Here is a 16,492-nt window from a genome sequence, read left to right on the forward strand (position 1 = left end):
TCATAAATTATGATTCTATGTTGTCATCCTTCGGTCTGTTTTAATAAACAGAAGTTTATTAACTTTTGCATTAGGCTGAATGAGAGTTAGACTTTTGCACAGTACTGTACAATTAAAATATATCTGCACAATTCTGCATGTAGATTTTGTGGAGTGTTTATTATAATGGGTACAGCTCTGATTAATGTGGACCCCATACATTACAGCTTAATGGGCAGGATCAAATATTTTATGTGAGAATTTAATATGAAAAATGTTCTAACACGTATATAGATATGTTATAACATAAATGAACTGTGGTGCATCCCATCTTTGGAAAGATGAGTTCAGTTTCTCTAGCCACAATCAAGAAATCACTTAAATAGGACCTGCCTGACAAAGCGGGGTAGACCAAAAGATCCTCAAAAGTCAGACATCATGTGGTAATCCAAGGAAATTTAGGAACAAATGAAAAACAAAGTAACTGAAATCTCTCAGTCTGGAAAGGTTTAAAGCCATTTCTAAAGCTGTGGGACTCCAGCGAACCACAGTGAGAGCCATTATCCACAAATGGCAATGACAGCTCATCCAAGAGGTCAAAAGACCCCAGAACAACATTCAAAGAACTGCAGGCCTTGCTTGTTTCAGTTAAGATCAGTGTTCATGACTCCACCGTAAGACAGAAATGGGCAAAAATGGCCTGCATGCTGAGTTCCAAGACGAAAACCACTGCTGAGCAAAAGGAACATAAAGGGTCTTCCGAGTTTTGCCAGAAAACATCTTGATGATCCTCAAGACTTTTGGGAAAATACTACAAAAGGGCTGCAAGCATAAAAACACAATCTTCACTCACCACTGGCTATATTTGCATCAAGAGATACAACTACAGATGACCGCCTAACAGCCACTGCTCTGAAAATGGTTCAAGCACATACAAGGAGATCATCTTGACAGAATACTTGGCCAAATTCATACATGGAAAGGTTTTGTCTTGCATAGACCCATCACAGAGGTTTGCAAATCATAAAACGCAATAAGTAAATCCCCAAAGGTTGATTCTGTTTATCTGGACGTAGCGTTTTCAGCGGGACAAACGTTTCGTCACTCATCCGAGCTTTTAAAGCTCAAAACACACTGCGCCCAAAATTCGTCCACTGAACTCACAGCCCATTGTTCATTCAGTGGTGCTAGTTTCAGTCACTGTGCAAATGTACTGCTTATAATAAGGAGGGGGAACCTGGAGTCAGCTGAGACTGAAGAAATCGCTTAGATGACGAAACGTTTCTCCCACTGCAAACGCCATGTCCAAATGAACGAAGTCGACCTTTTGAGATCATTCGGAGTTCGGTGACAGGCTGATAAACTCCTAGTTTTTATTAAAGGGCGGTGTCTTAGTTTTTTAACAACATACAGACGGGTAATCTTTTAGACTATACACCATTGTTTGTATGTATTTTAAAAGAAATGTAATTATCAACCGCCGCAATTAGTGAACACGGGTTTAACGCTGAAGATGTCCGCTGGTTCACGCCTACAAACACGGAAGTGAATGTGGGATTTATTTCTTGCCTCGCGTGATAATCTCAGTAACCACGGTAACGCCAGCTTTATGTAAAATGGCTCCAAAGGCGTCAAACGGCCCTCGGAGTGCTTAGAGTTTATCTGATCAATGTTAAAATATTTGATAATGCCTTTTTATTAGCATGTTCGCAGACGAAGCCCTGGACACGGTGAGTGTCCAGTCACTGTGGAGGAAGTCTCACGAGGCGGCGCAGGAGTCGGTAAGTTTGGGCAGCACCGAGTCTGCCCCCCACAGAACTCTGTTAGCCTGGACGGCGACGTGCTTGCTGTCTACAGTTGCAGAATATTGGTTGGATCCGAAGCGAACTTTAGCTGATGCAACACATGCGTGTTCAGGTGTTCCTGGGTGGACACATTTGCATTCAGAGGAGAATGCATTGCAAGATGACATCATGAAATATGCAGCATCAAGCAAACAGGGACATTTCATGCAGACTGCACCGACTTAACGTTGATAGAAAACACTTCTTCTTGTTCTTGTAACCTGCCATAGATAATGTTGCATTATCTATGGCAGGTTACATCTATTAAACATGACCACGATTTCAAATGATGAGGGCGGATCACTTATAGACGCATTGAGACACAGTGTTTGCTCTCTGTATATCAGTGGCAGAAGATATCACTGTTTCAGTAAGATCAGGCACACAGCTGTGGCCTTGAGTAATGATAAAGCCCCACCTACCTGGGGTTCAGACCTTCTGTTTGCAAGGGACAGCTAATCAAAACATCATTCTTTTTTAAAATTATTTTAATGCCTTTAAGCTCATCCTGTAATTAAACAGGAAAGTCTTAAATTTCTGAGTGTGGCTTTTTTAAATAACAGGTATTTCCCTGGGCAGCAATAGCTGATACGTGTCTGCTAGGCTCTTTTAACTGTATCTGTGCTGTTCATACCTTTTGGAAAACCCAATTCTCCATCCATCTGCTTATGCAGTTCTGGAGCGGACACACCATGGACTTAGCACACAAACATCTGGTTGACAGTGGCCAAAATGCTAACATTGAGCCTTCAAAATACATTCGAAACCAATGAGTGATTCCACTGTGGCTTTGTCTCTCTTTTATGCATACTGTGGATGAAGCGATGGGCTAAACCAGGGTTTATAAGATACATAAGGATTATGTTGAACTGTGAATCACATAAGGCATCTCACCTTTCTTGCTTCCTTAGTAAAAAGACCATTATTTTTGCTGGGGTTTCAGAAAGGATGTCAGACTCAGATGTTTCGCAGTGCTGAGTCAGAGGTCCAGGTCATTTCCACTACCATTAGCTCTACTCAGACAGAGCTACAGGAGCAGGCCACAGAGCAGCTCATCCAGCAAAACCAAGATGAACCAGAGCCGCCTGGCTTGAAGGACTTCCTACAGCAGGTTGAAGACATGGTCGTCAGAGAGTTAGTGAAAAATGTCAGGAGCCATGCCTTTGACGGGTTTCAGGCAAGCTGGGAAGACCACAGTCAGCGGGTAAGCAGAACACTCGTTTGTATGTCAGAGAGGGTTTGTCATCTGCTGCAGAAGGAATCTAGAATGGTCATATTACTACCTGATGGTCTTTATCATGAAGTGAAAGTGAAACATTGCACTAAAAAGTTACTTTCAGCTGTCCCGTTATTCACAAGGCATCAGCACAGCAGATCGCTGTTTTGATTTGCCTAAAACCTGTTCACATCTCTGTATGACGGTGTTCCATCTTTCAGGTCTTACTCATCCATTCCCTTCAACATCCCGGCGCTAAAGAGAAAGGCCTGCATGTCACTAGTGTTTCGTGGAGTTGTACTGGCTCAGTCATTGCCTGTGCCTATGGTCGGTATGTGTGTCTGATGTTAATGTATACGATACTAACAGTCCACTTATTATTTCCTGATGTTTTTCTCCAGGTCATAAAAAGTGTAAACTGCTGGAAAAGCTCTGCTGTTATCATTGTGGCTCAGATCTGTGTTTATGGTGGGCAGGATTGACAATGGAGACTGGAGCAATGAGAAGTCATGTGTTTGCACCTGGAACCTGGACCGTCGAGGCCTGCATCACAGTCAGGCGGACCTGGTCATAGATGTTCCTACTGCAGTCACAGCTTTGTGCTGTCATCCCAACCAGCCTTCCCTCATCGCAGGTACAGTGATGCCACCTTCACAGAAATAAATATGCCCTAATAACTCTTTTCCAAAGTATTAAACATAGTATTAAGTGATGGCTTTTTAAGTAATAGTTTAACTACTGCCAGCTTGAAATGTGAGGTGAACTTGATCTTCTTTAATATTCAGAAATTCACGACTCGAAGGGGACATTGTGACCATATTTGAGAATAATCTTTGGTTCAGAGTATTGGTAATATCTGAGCATTATCTGCTGTCATTGGTGCTCCTTTGTCTTATACTAGGCTCAGCTGTATTGGCCAAAATAAATCTAGCTGTTTTAAATCCTTCAAAGTTAATAAAGCTATCATAAAGCCTCATCCCTATCTTGGTCTGTCTGACCATCTTCATCAGCTGCTACTTGTCTCTTGACTGTTGCTCCTAATCTGGCTGAGAAATCACTGACAGCATGATCGGTGCTGCCTTTCCCAGACTTCACAAAGCTTCTTCTAAGTAGCTATTTTAATAGCTTTAATACTGAATTATTTATTGTGTGTAATGCTGTCGCTGCAGGGGGTCTGTACAGTGGAGAAGTGGTGATTTGGGACACCAGTCGGACTCAAGACTCTGTAGTGGCTCAAACTGGGTTGTCTGCAGACAGCCACAGAGACCCTGTTTACCAGGTAAGAGGAAACAATGCTTTTGGCATTTCTGCTAAACTCTCTTCATCCTGCTGCATGTTGCTTGATCTTACACACTTGAACTTGATCACAGCACTCCAGGATAACCTGAAATAGCATTATTCCAGAGTAAAGTAAATGGTAAATGGACAGGCAGTCTCCCATGCAAATATTAACCAGGCATGACCCTGCTTGGTGGTCTTGCATGAGTGTGAAGGGAGGATTTATGTGTGCAGGTTTCCTGGGTGCCTCTGCAGAAGAAGGGAGAGTTCGGGGTGCTCAGTGCCTGCTCGGGAGGAAGAGTGCTGCTGTGGACGGTTGGTTTTGAGCAAGGCAGTTTTGTCCAGAAAGCCGCCTATGCCGTGCTACAACAGCAGGTTCCCCACAGCAGCAGCCGTTTCAAGGTGAGCTTCAGGCTGAACTCTTCATCTGCAGAAAAACAACACTTTGAAATTCCTGAATGTTATGGTGGTGTGGAGGTGCAACACAATGGAAAAGGTAGGCACAGCATTTTCTGTTTTTGACTGCCAATGTTGGGGGCATTACTCAAAAAATGTCATGTATTACACATTACTTTTCTTAAAAGTAATGCAGCTAAAATTACTTAATTACCTGCTGGAGAAAGCAATTCGTTAAACTAGTCACATTACTTCCTATTTACTTATCACTCATTGCTCATTACTCTTATTACCAGTTAACAATGTAAACCCGAGGCTACAGCCCTACACACCAACACAAATCCCTATCCTAATGAGGATACACATATGATCTTTCTCTTAGTTTTTAGGTATGAACCCAAAAACAACAATTTAGTACAGCATGTTCTACTGTTAGGGCAGCATGGTGGCACGGTGGTTAGCACTGCTGCTGCACAGCAAGAAGGTCCTGAGTTCAATTCCACCATCAGGCTGGGGTCTTTCTGTGTGGAGTTTGCATGTTCTCCCCGTGTTTGCGTGGGTTCTCTCCGGGTACTCCGGCTTCCTCCCACCGTCCAAAGACATGCAGCTTGTGGGGATAGGTTAATTGGATAATCCAAATTGCCACTAGGTGTGAATGTGAGTGCGAATGGTTGTCTGTCCCTGTGTGTTGGCCCTGCGACAGACTGGCGACCTGTCCAGGGTGTACCCCGCCTCTCGCCCTATGACAGCTGGGATAGGCTCCAGCGCCCCCCGCGACCCTGAAAAGAATAAGCGGAAGCGAATGGATGGATGGATGTCCTACTGTTACTGATAAATGTAATGTGATTGTAATTGCACCCAGTACCGGTGACTGGACGGAACCTTGTCACTAAATAGTATTTCCTGTTTGTAGCAGCTAATAAAAGGTTGTTTGGTCTCATTCACAGAAATCTCCACATTTTATACTCCTTCTCTACTTGATCTCAAACTCACCGATGCAGCTGAGAGAATTAACATAAGGGATTATAGTCTTCTCTTTTGTATGGCTATTGTACTGCCACTAGTCATCCTTATTGTGACTGGTTGTATGCTGCCCCTTTTATGTGAACTTGCTCATAGCTAGATTGGGACACCCTGAGTTTACTGTTTGAGTTGATAACCACCTTCATGTATAAGCAAAGACAAAGGGGTACCACTACAAGGCAAGTTCAACACAGTCAGTTTGGCCAGATTTGTAGAAATGAAAGCTGCTCCATCCAAAGTGGGATGGATGGTGTCTCTCTTAACAAGACCAGGTTTTCCCCGTGAGTGTCCCAGTGGGATAAGGGGGACGACTCATCACCCCATCACTGTGGGTGAGGTCACTGAGGCAGTTAAACAAGTCTTTGGCGGCAGGGCCCTTGGGGTGGATGAGGTTAATCCTGAGTTCCTGAAAGCGCTGGATGTTGTAATGATCTGGATATGGAGATCGGGCGGGGGGGGGGGGGGGTACTTCTGGATTGGCAGACCCTCTGAGTATTTTGTCTGGCTCATAGCAACGGGCCATTTGATCCTTATACCACTGTTGCAAGAGCTTGGTCCACATTAACAGCAATAAGTTGGACTTGTTCTTAGTGAGTGTTGGACTCCAACAGGGCTACCATTTCTCACAGATTCTGTTCATGATTTTTTGACAAGTGGTGGAAGGCTTCCACTTTGGTGGTCTCAGAATCTTGTCTGCTTTTTGCAGATGATGTTGATTTTTTTGACTTCATCAGGTCGCAGTGGAATGGTTTGCAGCAGGAATCAGAATCAGCACCTCTGATTCTGTGGCCATGGTGCTAAGCCATTAAAGGGTGGAGTGCCCAGGTTAGGGACGAGTTGCTGCCGCAAGTGTCTCGGGGTCTTGCTTACGAGTGAGGGGAAAGGGAAGATCAACAGACGGATTGGGGTTGCGGCTGCAGTGATGAAGAGGGAGCTGAGTATAAGGGCGAAGCGATCTACGTCCACACCATCACTTCTGGTCATGTACTGTGGGTAGTGACTGAAAGAACGAGCTCGCAGATACAAACAACAGAAATTAGCTTTCTTCAAAGGGTGACAGAGTGAGGAGCTCAGCCATCCAAGAGAGGCTCAAAGTAGAGCAATTACTCCACGTCGAAAGGAGTCAGTTGAGGTGGTTTGAGCATCTAACAAGGATGCCTCCTGGGCACCTCCTGGCTGAGTGTTCTGGGCATGTGCCACCCTGAGGAAGCTCCGGGGCAGACCCAGGACACACTGGAGAGACAGCTGGACAGGGAACGCCTCAGTGACGCTATATAAAAAAAATTGAAATGAATGTTAGCAATAACATTGGAAGGAGGGAATATGGTCTATCCCCTGGATCAGTGTGTTGATTCAGGGGATAGACCATCCTACTACTGAGTAAACATTTTAGATCTTCTTTGTTTTTTTTTCATGAGGTACCGAGATGTTTCACATGGTTTGGAAATGTTCAGGCAGTAGCATAGCAAAGACCCCACTGGCTGACTTCCTGTTGTTTATATTAATAATATGGCTTCTATCTAAGAGCGCAATAAAAATGAAGAGAATCAGTGAAAATGTGACCCTGAAAAGAGCCAACTGAGTGGTTTTGGTAGAGTGCTTTATAGAATTGAATAGCTCCTTATTGTCATTGTACATGTACAATGAAATTGTGGGTGCTCTGCACCAACTGAAGAGGAATAAAATATAAATGGTAAGACAGCAGGAATAAATAACAAACAGGAGGAATATATAGAAAAAAAGAGAAAGTCACAGGTTGCAAAGTCTTTGGAATGGACTTGGTCTGAGTGGTCTGAGTGATGAGGGTTATTCAAACCATGGTTCAGACTCTAGTCCCTGGCTGACTTGTCACTGCCCACTTACTTAGACGGTCATAGTTTGAGTAATGCAAAAGTCCAGTTCAGGTCATAATACACATAAATTTTTCCAGACACAGAACATAATTCTTCTTGCAGTCCTCTGCTCACCATGCTTCTGTGTAAAAGACAGATTTTTGTGTTGTCCTCAGGCCCGCAGCAACAGCACTGTAGGTATCACGTCAATGGCTCTGTCCCCATGGGATTCTGACACCTTCCTCGTGGGGTCTGAGGGAGGCCTGCTGCTCAGATGCTCCTTCTCTTCTCAAACACTAGCTGCAACAGCCTTTGAGGGCCAGAATGCAACACTAAGAGCCCCGGCAGTCTTCTCATTTAGGCCCCGCAGCGGCCCTGTCCATTCCATACACTGCTCCCCCTTCCACAGGTAAACTTGCAGAACACACACAATAAATTCATTAAAGAGGAGGGGGTTTACTTTTCACATTTGTCATGAGTGACATCTGTCTCATGGTCTTTACAGGAATCTGTTTGTGAGTGGATCAACTGATGGTCTGGTCCACCTTCACTCGCTGCTGCAGGCCAGCCCACTGCTCTCTCTCAGAGTTTCAGACTCTTACATTTTTCAGGTGCAGTGGTCGCCAACCAGGCCACTGGTTTTTGCTGCAGCCACTGGAAAAGGTAGTACACTGATTTCAAATGTACCTGCGTGTGTGGGGTTACAATGAAGAAATGAAGCCTCTTGGAGAAAGCCAACAGTACATCGGCGTGTAAAACAGATTCTTCATGTGTGTAACTTTCCTAGGTGAGGTGCAGATGTTCGACCTGAGCCACAGGTCGCTGAGAGCAGCAGCTACAATTGAGCAGGGAGATGCGGACCAAGCTGCAACTTGTTTGGCCTTCAACTGTCAGAAACCTCACCTCTTGGCGGTTGGAAAAACCGATGGGACAGTCAACATTTGGCAGCTGAGTGCCGATTTGATGGAGCAGAGCCCCAGAGAGATCAGCCAGTTGGAGAAAATAGCCAATCAAGTGGCAGAGTGACACAGATTAGCTAGGACAGAGACTGCACCAGCCTGACTCACTGACAACAACTGTGGTTCCAAGTCTGAAAACAGAAATAAATGCAGAACAGCAGATTCCAGTTTTAACCAGTAGCGTTTATTAAAGCACACTGCAAATGTTAAGGTGGTGTTACATCATTGTTGCAAGGTTCTTAAATTTACTGAAAGCACAAGCTAAAATGGCTAAAAACAATCACATTCACTACCATGAGAAGCACAAAGAGTTAGGTCAGAGCGAGATAAATAGAGTACAGAGTTTTGGTATTGGTGAGTATTGCTAGTGCCACGATCATGCAGTTTCAGCTGTGTGTTCATATTGAAGTGTGTGTGGGAAACGCTTCCCGATTGGTCACTGGTGGGGAAAGGATCAGTTGACAAAGAGCGAGCGAGTGAATTCGACAAAGTCGAAAGCTGACGGCAGCTCGCGGCCCTTGCTGTCGAGGTAGGGCTTCATGTGTGACAGACAGTAGTCTGCCTGCTCTTTAGTCAGGTTCTGAAAGAAAGAAGGCAACAATGAGACCACCACTGATAACCTGACACTGACACACTGAGCAGAACATGTCTGACCTGGTAGAGCTCCTCTTTAGTGACGTAGGGTTTGTTTTCAGCGCTGAGGGCTCGGAAGGCGCTCTCGATCTCCTCACTAGACTTGACGTTCTCAGTTTCACGGCTGATCATGAACGCCATGTACTCCTGCAGCGACACGTTTCCATCCCTGCAGACAGTTCTCACAGTCAGGAAACATACTAGCTTTCCTCCTCATAGGAAAGAGCATATGCTACATTTAAATGCTGCTCTAATGAAGAACTTGAAAAGATTTGAGATCAAATAATGATGCCAAAGGAGACAGCGCTGTAAAGCAGAGTTTTCTAATGTGTTTGCATCCTGTTCGTAAGAGTGGTAACATTACAGGTCTTGGAAATTGAAACCTCAGCAGGGGACTGGAGGTCAGCTTGTGCTGGACACTATAATTGGTTAATGTGAAGGTCTGTAACTCCTGCCAAGTTAAACTGGTATCATAAAAATGAAGCAAACATGCACTGAAGGAGACCTGTTCAGCATGTCTGGCAGAGAAGAAAATTAAAACTGCAGTGAGTGCGTGCTGTCTTCTAAGACACTGGTAATTAATATGGATTGGATAAATGATCTCTAAACGCCCTGAAATGCAACAGACCTATTGGGATCCACAGTGTCGAGTATGGCCTCAAACTCAGGATCAGGTTCTCCCTCTTCCACCATGGGCAAATCATAGCCCAGTGAGCGGAGACATGACTTGAACTCTTGGTGGTTCAGACGGCCAGACTTCTCTTTGTCAAAGTGTCTACAAAGAAATGGGTGAAGATAATTATTTTGACCTTGACACAGAAAGACCTAATGCAGTCAGGAGAGAGCCACTTACTTGAACATCATACTGAATTCCTTCAGAGCCTCTTCTGTCACTCCAGTGGTATTTCTGAAAGAGGAAGAATAAAAAGAAACATGCATTTCACGCAGCAACTGTAAAAGCAGTAGAGTGTTTGAGATTCACATCACTTCAGTGACATGCAGTTACTGTTGCACTGTATACCTGGCCTGTATCTGTTGTTCCAGGTTGTGCTGCATCCTCATTCCCAGTTGGTCCAATTGGTCCCACTGCTGGGCCAAGCCAACTGTGCTATGCTCTGTATACTTATTGTCCAAGATCAGTGCCTCTTCCATAGCTGCACCCAAGTCTTCAATCTTCTTCAGCTGGCTGCGCATAGCACGGATCTCCTGGTGCTTACGCTGTGCACACACACACACACACACACACACCCTTCAATAAAAGCTGCAAACAACTGTGCGATGCTTAACAATGCATTTCCTTTCTGATTTTAGTCTGTGTTTATTATCAACCTAATTTTGAACAATAAGCATAATTAAGGGGAAACTAACATGCCCATCTTGCTTCAAGACTTGACAGTGAGTGTGCCTCATCATTACCGGAGTGACTAGGAAATCTATATCTAGTGACATCAATGAGTAACTCACAAGGGAAGTTGTGAGTTCATTAGCAGTTAAATAGCTGCTTATTACTTCTGCTTTTCTTTCTTTTCTTTTTAATGATGATTTACCAAATCACCAACAGTGTCAAGGGGCCTTATATTGTAAGGCAGGGGCCTCAAACTCCAGTCCTTGAGGGCTGGTGTCCTGCAACTTTTCCATGTGTCCCTGTTGCAAAACACCTGAATAAAATCAGTAGGTCATTAGCAAGAGTACAGAACTTGACTGCATGCTGAAGTGGCAACCCCTAACACTACTCAAATAAATTTAAGTGTACTTTTATTGCACTGTTCATTCACTCATGAGCTGCTGTAACATGAATCAAATGGCTGAACTGCCACTTGTTGCAACAGGGACACATGGAAAAGTTGCAGGACACCAGGTCTCGAGGACTGGAGTTTGAGACCCCTGTTGTAAAGTGAAGAACGTGTATACAAAGGTGTCGAACTCCAGGCCTCAAGGGCCGGTGTCCCGCAGGTTTTAGATGTGTCCTTGATCCAACACAGCTGATTTAAATGGCTAAATTACCTCTTCAACATGTCTTGAAGTTCTCCAGAAGCCTGTTAATAAACTAATCATTTGATTCAGGTGTGTTGACCCAGGGTCTAAAACCTGCAGGACACCGGCCCTTGAGGCCTGGGATTCGACACCCCTGCTGTAATAATAGTAAGAAAACCCCAAAAATCAAACAACCTATCCATGAGCGCTTTGTGACAGTGGGAAGAAGAAAAACTCCTTTTTAACAGGAAGAAACTTCAGGCAGAACCAGAACAGAAATTTTTAGGGTAGAATGGTATTAAGCCCTTGCATTTAAAAGTTGAGAAAACATTTTAATCGCTAACCTGTCAATTTATTCAAAGGCTCTAGTGTTGGCATCAGCAAATCAAATCATGTCATGAAAGTATCCTGTATGGCATCAAAACAAAGGGGAACTTCATCACTGTGGTGAATAATTGCCCAGTTGTATACAAACTAACTTGGTCACAGTTTCTTCCATGGTGTGTATTTGTCCCGTCTTCCTCCCCTTGCCCCCAATTGGTGGCGGCAGATGGGCGCCCCTTCCTGAGCCCGATTCTGCCAAAGGTTATTTCCAGTTAAAAGGAAGCTTTTCTTTCCCCCTGTTGGTCGTATAATTGTTGGGATTTTCTCTGTATTATTGTAGGGTCTCTAACTTAAAATATAAAGCGCATTGAGACGATTGCTGTTGTGATTTAGTGCACTATATAAAAATTTGAATTGATCATGGATGTAAGAGTCTAGAAGAACGGAGTGTAAAATGCGATTTGTACTTTAAAATGCTTTGAGTGGTCAGTACATTACAAGCAAAGTAACAGATCAACATTTCAGCTGGGCAGTGCATACCATCACCCCATACAAAGTGAAGCCTGAAACGTATAGGTATATATCCCCTCTGCCTTGGGCCATGGTCTGTCGTCATACTGTGTGAAGACAGCCTTGAACCCCTCACACTTATCCCTTGATGTGACTTTAACAGTAAAAGTAGTATTTACCTTGGTGGCCTCCAGTTGGGATTCAAGGGTACCAGACTCTTCCACCATACATGACCTGACAGCAACAAGGAGTTATTATAAAAGCAGAAACAGATAATGTTTGGAATCAATCTCACACACACTCTGTTAATAGGATTAGACACACTCTTCTACACCCAGTGTTCCCACAAAAACCACTCTAAATGATGCACCAAACAGTGTTTGCAGATCCAAATAATTCAGCGTCTTTAATGTATAATTTGGGCCGTCACCTCTAAGATCAAACTGTTTTCCTCCCATTTGAAAGTTGAGCGTTTTTATGCTGACTTAACTGCCACATAGAAGAGCAGCTTTCATAATATAAATTTAATGATAATCCAAACCATGCAAAGAGGAGTGAAAACTGCAGCGGATCATCAGTTTTCTGTTACAGGGAATGATGTGGGCCCTAAAGTCACTGCATGTTTGTGTGAATATACATTCATCAGCCACAACACATTAAAATCAAAGACTAACTATGAGGTAATTCTTGCATTGATGTTTCACTTTGTTACTTTGACAGTGCCAATGTAGAAGACCAAGAACCTCTGAAACTATTCAGAGACGAAAATGGTTCGTGCTTCCAGGTAAACGTGTATATTTCTGCTGTAAAATTGGTAGTCTGTGGAAGCAGACTCAAGTGGCCATTAGAGGAACTACACTTTTTGGCTCTTCCATCGTTGTTTCGTTTTTTGTAGCTCCAGAGTTTGGTGTAGATTGACTGCACTGCTAGACATCACAATACGCTCACAGATTGGCCCTATTCATCCTCCACTGACAGCTCATCTGTCTAATTATAAAAAGGTGCCGCATGTGTGAGCAGGCATTTTAATTTGTAGCAGATTATGGATCCAAACTGTTTGCAGTTTCCTTACCTGTCGTACACGGGAACAGACTACTGCTTGAAAGCAGAGCTGCCTGGTGCTTAAAGTTCAAGGACTGAGTGAGGAGTGTTAGTGGAGTAGCTAGGTGCTGCTGAGCACACCAGGGCTCAGTGTGCTATTCTTTTAAACCTAAGTGCATGAGGTCACAGCCCTAAGAGAAAGCCCCAGAAACAAGAGCAATCCTTGAAAGAGGTTGGCCTCCCAGAAAGATTATCAGCAATTTGTTACTGATAGACACTGATATGCTATTCAGAAGAGGATGGGGCAGGAAGAACTAGAGATTAGACAGCACACAAAAACATGGAAGGAGATCATTTCTAAACATCACCCACCTTTGAGATCAAGATTTACTTTCACATCCTACATCACTTTCACACCCACACACACTTAATCATAATAAAAGTTTAAGTGATATTAACCCATCCAGAAGATATGTCCTGATTAGCACAGTGATCCCAAGCAGCGACGAGGAAGGAGGGACAAAGAGAGAGAGAAATACACGTTAACAACATGAGATGACAATACAGCATCACACTTGCTTACTTGCCAACGTACCACAGCTCGACTTTGCTTTGTGTAAATCTACCTAATATTACCTCAGCACAAACACAGACATGCAACAATGCAGAGAGCACCTTTACACAAACTTCAGTCACTAGCAGCGTTTCAAATCATGCAACTGAGTCAGCCTGTCTTCTAAAACCACAAGATTACTGAACACTTCTGATAAAGCAGCCTGAGCCACACAGCACAAACGCCACATGAATCACAGGGTCAGCTGGATAAGCACATCCTTTACCTGGTCTCCTGTAGCCACTGGTGGAAGGCGTTGGCGTGCTGCGCGAACTCCTGACGCAGCTTGTCGTTTTCCTCCTGCCTCCTCTGCTCCTTCTGCAGCTCTAGCTCACGCTCCTACACACATTTACGGAGAATGCAACAGTTAAACTGAACTGAAGGCACACAAATCTACACTACACCACCACTTCACATCTTTGCATGTGTACAAAGATGCGACGCAATGATGGTTCAGACATAAATTAAGAAATGGCAGACTGAGCTGGGTTAAAGAGGAAGATAAGGCAGATAGTTTGTATATTGTAGAATATTTCCAATAAACAGAAAAGTATAAAGTTTTCTGGTAAGAAACGATATGCACGTGGAGAGATGTCATTGGAAAAGCCAACAGAAGAAGTGCAGAAGTGCATTTGTGAATGTAAGGAGTACATATTCTATCATGGAGAACCTTGATGATCTTCTGCAGGTTCCTCCAGGTCTCCTCCAGGGCCTCCATGGTGAACCAGGTGTAGGGATTGGACACCACCTGGTAGCTCTTGATCTGTTGGTCCAGTTCTGCCAGTTGGTTAAAGTCGGCTTGAGCTGAGCTCAGTGAGGAACGGAAAGCCTCGTGGGCTTCACGCAGGGCTTTGATCTCCTCCAGAGAGTTGCACCTCACAGGGTCTGTCAAATCCTCCTCAGCATTCTCAAACCAGCTGTTAAAGGCTGACGCCTTTTTAGCAAATGTCAAGAACAAGTCTTCGACCTAGAGAAGGAGGAGAGAAGACAGGATCCTTAAAATGAGTCAAACTTTAAGATAAGTCCTTCGGGATTGATAAAATGCTCCGATTTGAGAGGGGAACTTAAAACATTTATTTACCTTTCTGAAATGTTCCTGGGCTTCCAGAAGCTTCTTCTTGCGTGAAGCAGAGTTCGACAGTAGCTGATTCCAGCGTTTCATTAGGGAAGCGTGACGAGCTTCGATGGCTTTTGACTGGACGTGTTTGGCAGCCAGCAGCTGGTCTTTCAGAGTTGTAATATTGGTGATGCCCTCCTGCTGGAAGGCCTGCAGGCCAGCATCAAACGTCTCCTGTACATAGAGATACAAAAAGATCAGGATTGCACTAGTCTAGGATGTATGTTGTTTCCATCTGCAGTGTTATAGAATTGATGGCAATCTGCTCATCCAAATCCATATATGAAATACAAATGACAAACAGCGAGGCCCAGCACAGAGCAAAACAACAAAATGGTGTGGATGGAAAACAGGGAACTTTTCTGGGTGAGGGCGGACCTGTTTGGTAAGCAGCGTTTGCACAGAGGACAGGTCTCTGCCATAGTCGTCAGTCTTCAGGGTGTTTTCTTTCTCACCTAAACACAAAGTGCAAGTTATAAATTATGGTAACGCAGGAAACTACAGAATGCATTTCCTAAAGAAAACTAATTGCTGAAGCTTTGGTGGAAAAAAAAGTTGAATGAGCTGAAATAGACCAAATCATCACCTGAAAGCCAAAGTTCAGAACTGTTGAAAGCCCAAGTTCACACAGAAGTGGCTGAATAACTTTAAAATGTACATTAGAAAAATACTGACAGGTAAATGACTTCACTTCTAATCATCGGGTTAGAAAAGTTAATTCTAAAATTCATGAACCGCCTCCAACTGGCCAGATTTGAACCAGCTGTCTGCTGAAGACAAATCCACCAATGAAAAATAGCCCTGAAGTTCATGTGCCAATCAGAATGCTCTATCATTCCCATAAACTGAAAATGGAGCCAACAGCTTTCGGTTAGACAGCAGTAACTACTGACATACTGTTACTCTGTGACAAATCCCTGTCAAATCTGCCTCAGTGCACCTGCTGAAAAACTGCTTCTAAATTCAAGACCACAACTCCTATCAAGGTGAAAGTCTCAAGGACTTGTTCTACAAAACAGTGTTTTTTTAATATTCCTGGTGTCAAAAATGTGGTTAAAAAGTGCTGCTGAGAGAAACTACTTACTGAAAATACAATAGATCTCTATCAGTCTGTTAGAAATTACGGCTACTCCCTTCACTTGGATCCACACAGTTCAAAAAGTTTAAAAAGTTATAACTTCTAGGAAAGAATCGTTGGAAAGTGGGCAGTGGTGGCCATGTTTTGAGGCTAAACGACTGCTATAGAGTGAACGCTGGACACAGCAGCAGTTGAAAGAAAGTTTTTAGATTAATTTTTATCATTTCTGAAACTCGAGCAGTTGAAACAGCCAACATGCCATCCCATACACACCCATTGTAAACTCGGGTGACAAAAAGCATGAAACTAAAACTGTAACTGAAGAAAAAATATGAAAGATATTGTTTAATCAGGATTAACACTAATAAACTGAGTACAATGACTATCATCTCTTATTAAACACTTATGGAAGGTGTACACTAAAAGTAGAACTATACTGGCATCTATATAGTACTTTGCCACATATTCACGATAGACTTTTATAGAAGAGACTGAACAAACTGTTATTGTACCGATCCAGGATTCCACAACGTCGGCTTTCCAGTTGAACTGCAGGAAGGCAGAGTTTTCGTCCAGCTTGGCCTTCCTCTGTGCTGCAGCCCTCTCCAGCTCAGACACTTTTCCTCGCAGAGCTGACATCTTGGCACTGATGTTGTCCACATGATGATTGTTCTG

At 43.6% G+C, this 16,492-nt stretch overlaps 2 protein-coding genes across 5 annotated transcripts in view; one reads left to right on the top strand and one right to left on the bottom strand.

Annotated features, from left to right (window-relative positions):
* Positions 1 to 1,190: 1,190 nt before the first annotated feature.
* dync2i2 (dynein 2 intermediate chain 2) lies at positions 1,191 to 8,689 on the top strand. Its single transcript, XM_082540512.1, has 9 exons — positions 1,191 to 1,760; positions 2,767 to 3,027; positions 3,261 to 3,370; positions 3,516 to 3,673; positions 4,209 to 4,318; positions 4,552 to 4,719; positions 7,745 to 7,977; positions 8,074 to 8,231; positions 8,356 to 8,689. Exons 1-9 carry the CDS (start codon positions 1,683 to 1,685, stop codon positions 8,592 to 8,594), a joined length of 1,515 nt encoding a protein of 504 aa, XP_082396638.1. The 5' UTR covers positions 1,191 to 1,682; the 3' UTR covers positions 8,595 to 8,689.
* sptan1 (spectrin alpha, non-erythrocytic 1) overlaps positions 8,690 to 16,492 on the bottom strand; it is a 37,685-nt gene continuing 29,882 nt past the window's right edge. For all 4 annotated transcript variants that reach the window (XM_082540511.1, XM_082540508.1, XM_082540510.1 and 1 more), the window contains 12 exons: positions 16,330 to 16,489; positions 15,118 to 15,194; positions 14,704 to 14,913; positions 14,293 to 14,589; positions 13,849 to 13,961; positions 13,469 to 13,486; positions 12,148 to 12,202; positions 10,182 to 10,378; positions 10,014 to 10,067; positions 9,789 to 9,935; positions 9,182 to 9,329; positions 8,690 to 9,107 (listed from right to left, as the gene is read on the bottom strand). In XM_082540511.1, the coding sequence (XP_082396637.1) occupies positions 8,982 to 9,107; positions 9,182 to 9,329; positions 9,789 to 9,935; positions 10,014 to 10,067; positions 10,182 to 10,378; positions 12,148 to 12,202; positions 13,469 to 13,486; positions 13,849 to 13,961; positions 14,293 to 14,589; positions 14,704 to 14,913; positions 15,118 to 15,194; positions 16,330 to 16,489 (1,602 nt within the window). In that variant the 3' untranslated portion in view covers positions 8,690 to 8,981. The remainder of the gene's footprint in view (positions 9,108 to 9,181; positions 9,330 to 9,788; positions 9,936 to 10,013; positions 10,068 to 10,181; positions 10,379 to 12,147; positions 12,203 to 13,468; positions 13,487 to 13,848; positions 13,962 to 14,292; positions 14,590 to 14,703; positions 14,914 to 15,117; positions 15,195 to 16,329; positions 16,490 to 16,492) is intronic.

The sequence above is a fragment of the Aulonocara stuartgranti genome, assembly GCF_965226115.1.
Source record: "Aulonocara stuartgranti genome assembly, chromosome: 7".
NCBI classification, from domain to species: Eukaryota; Metazoa; Chordata; class Actinopteri; order Cichliformes; family Cichlidae; genus Aulonocara; species Aulonocara stuartgranti.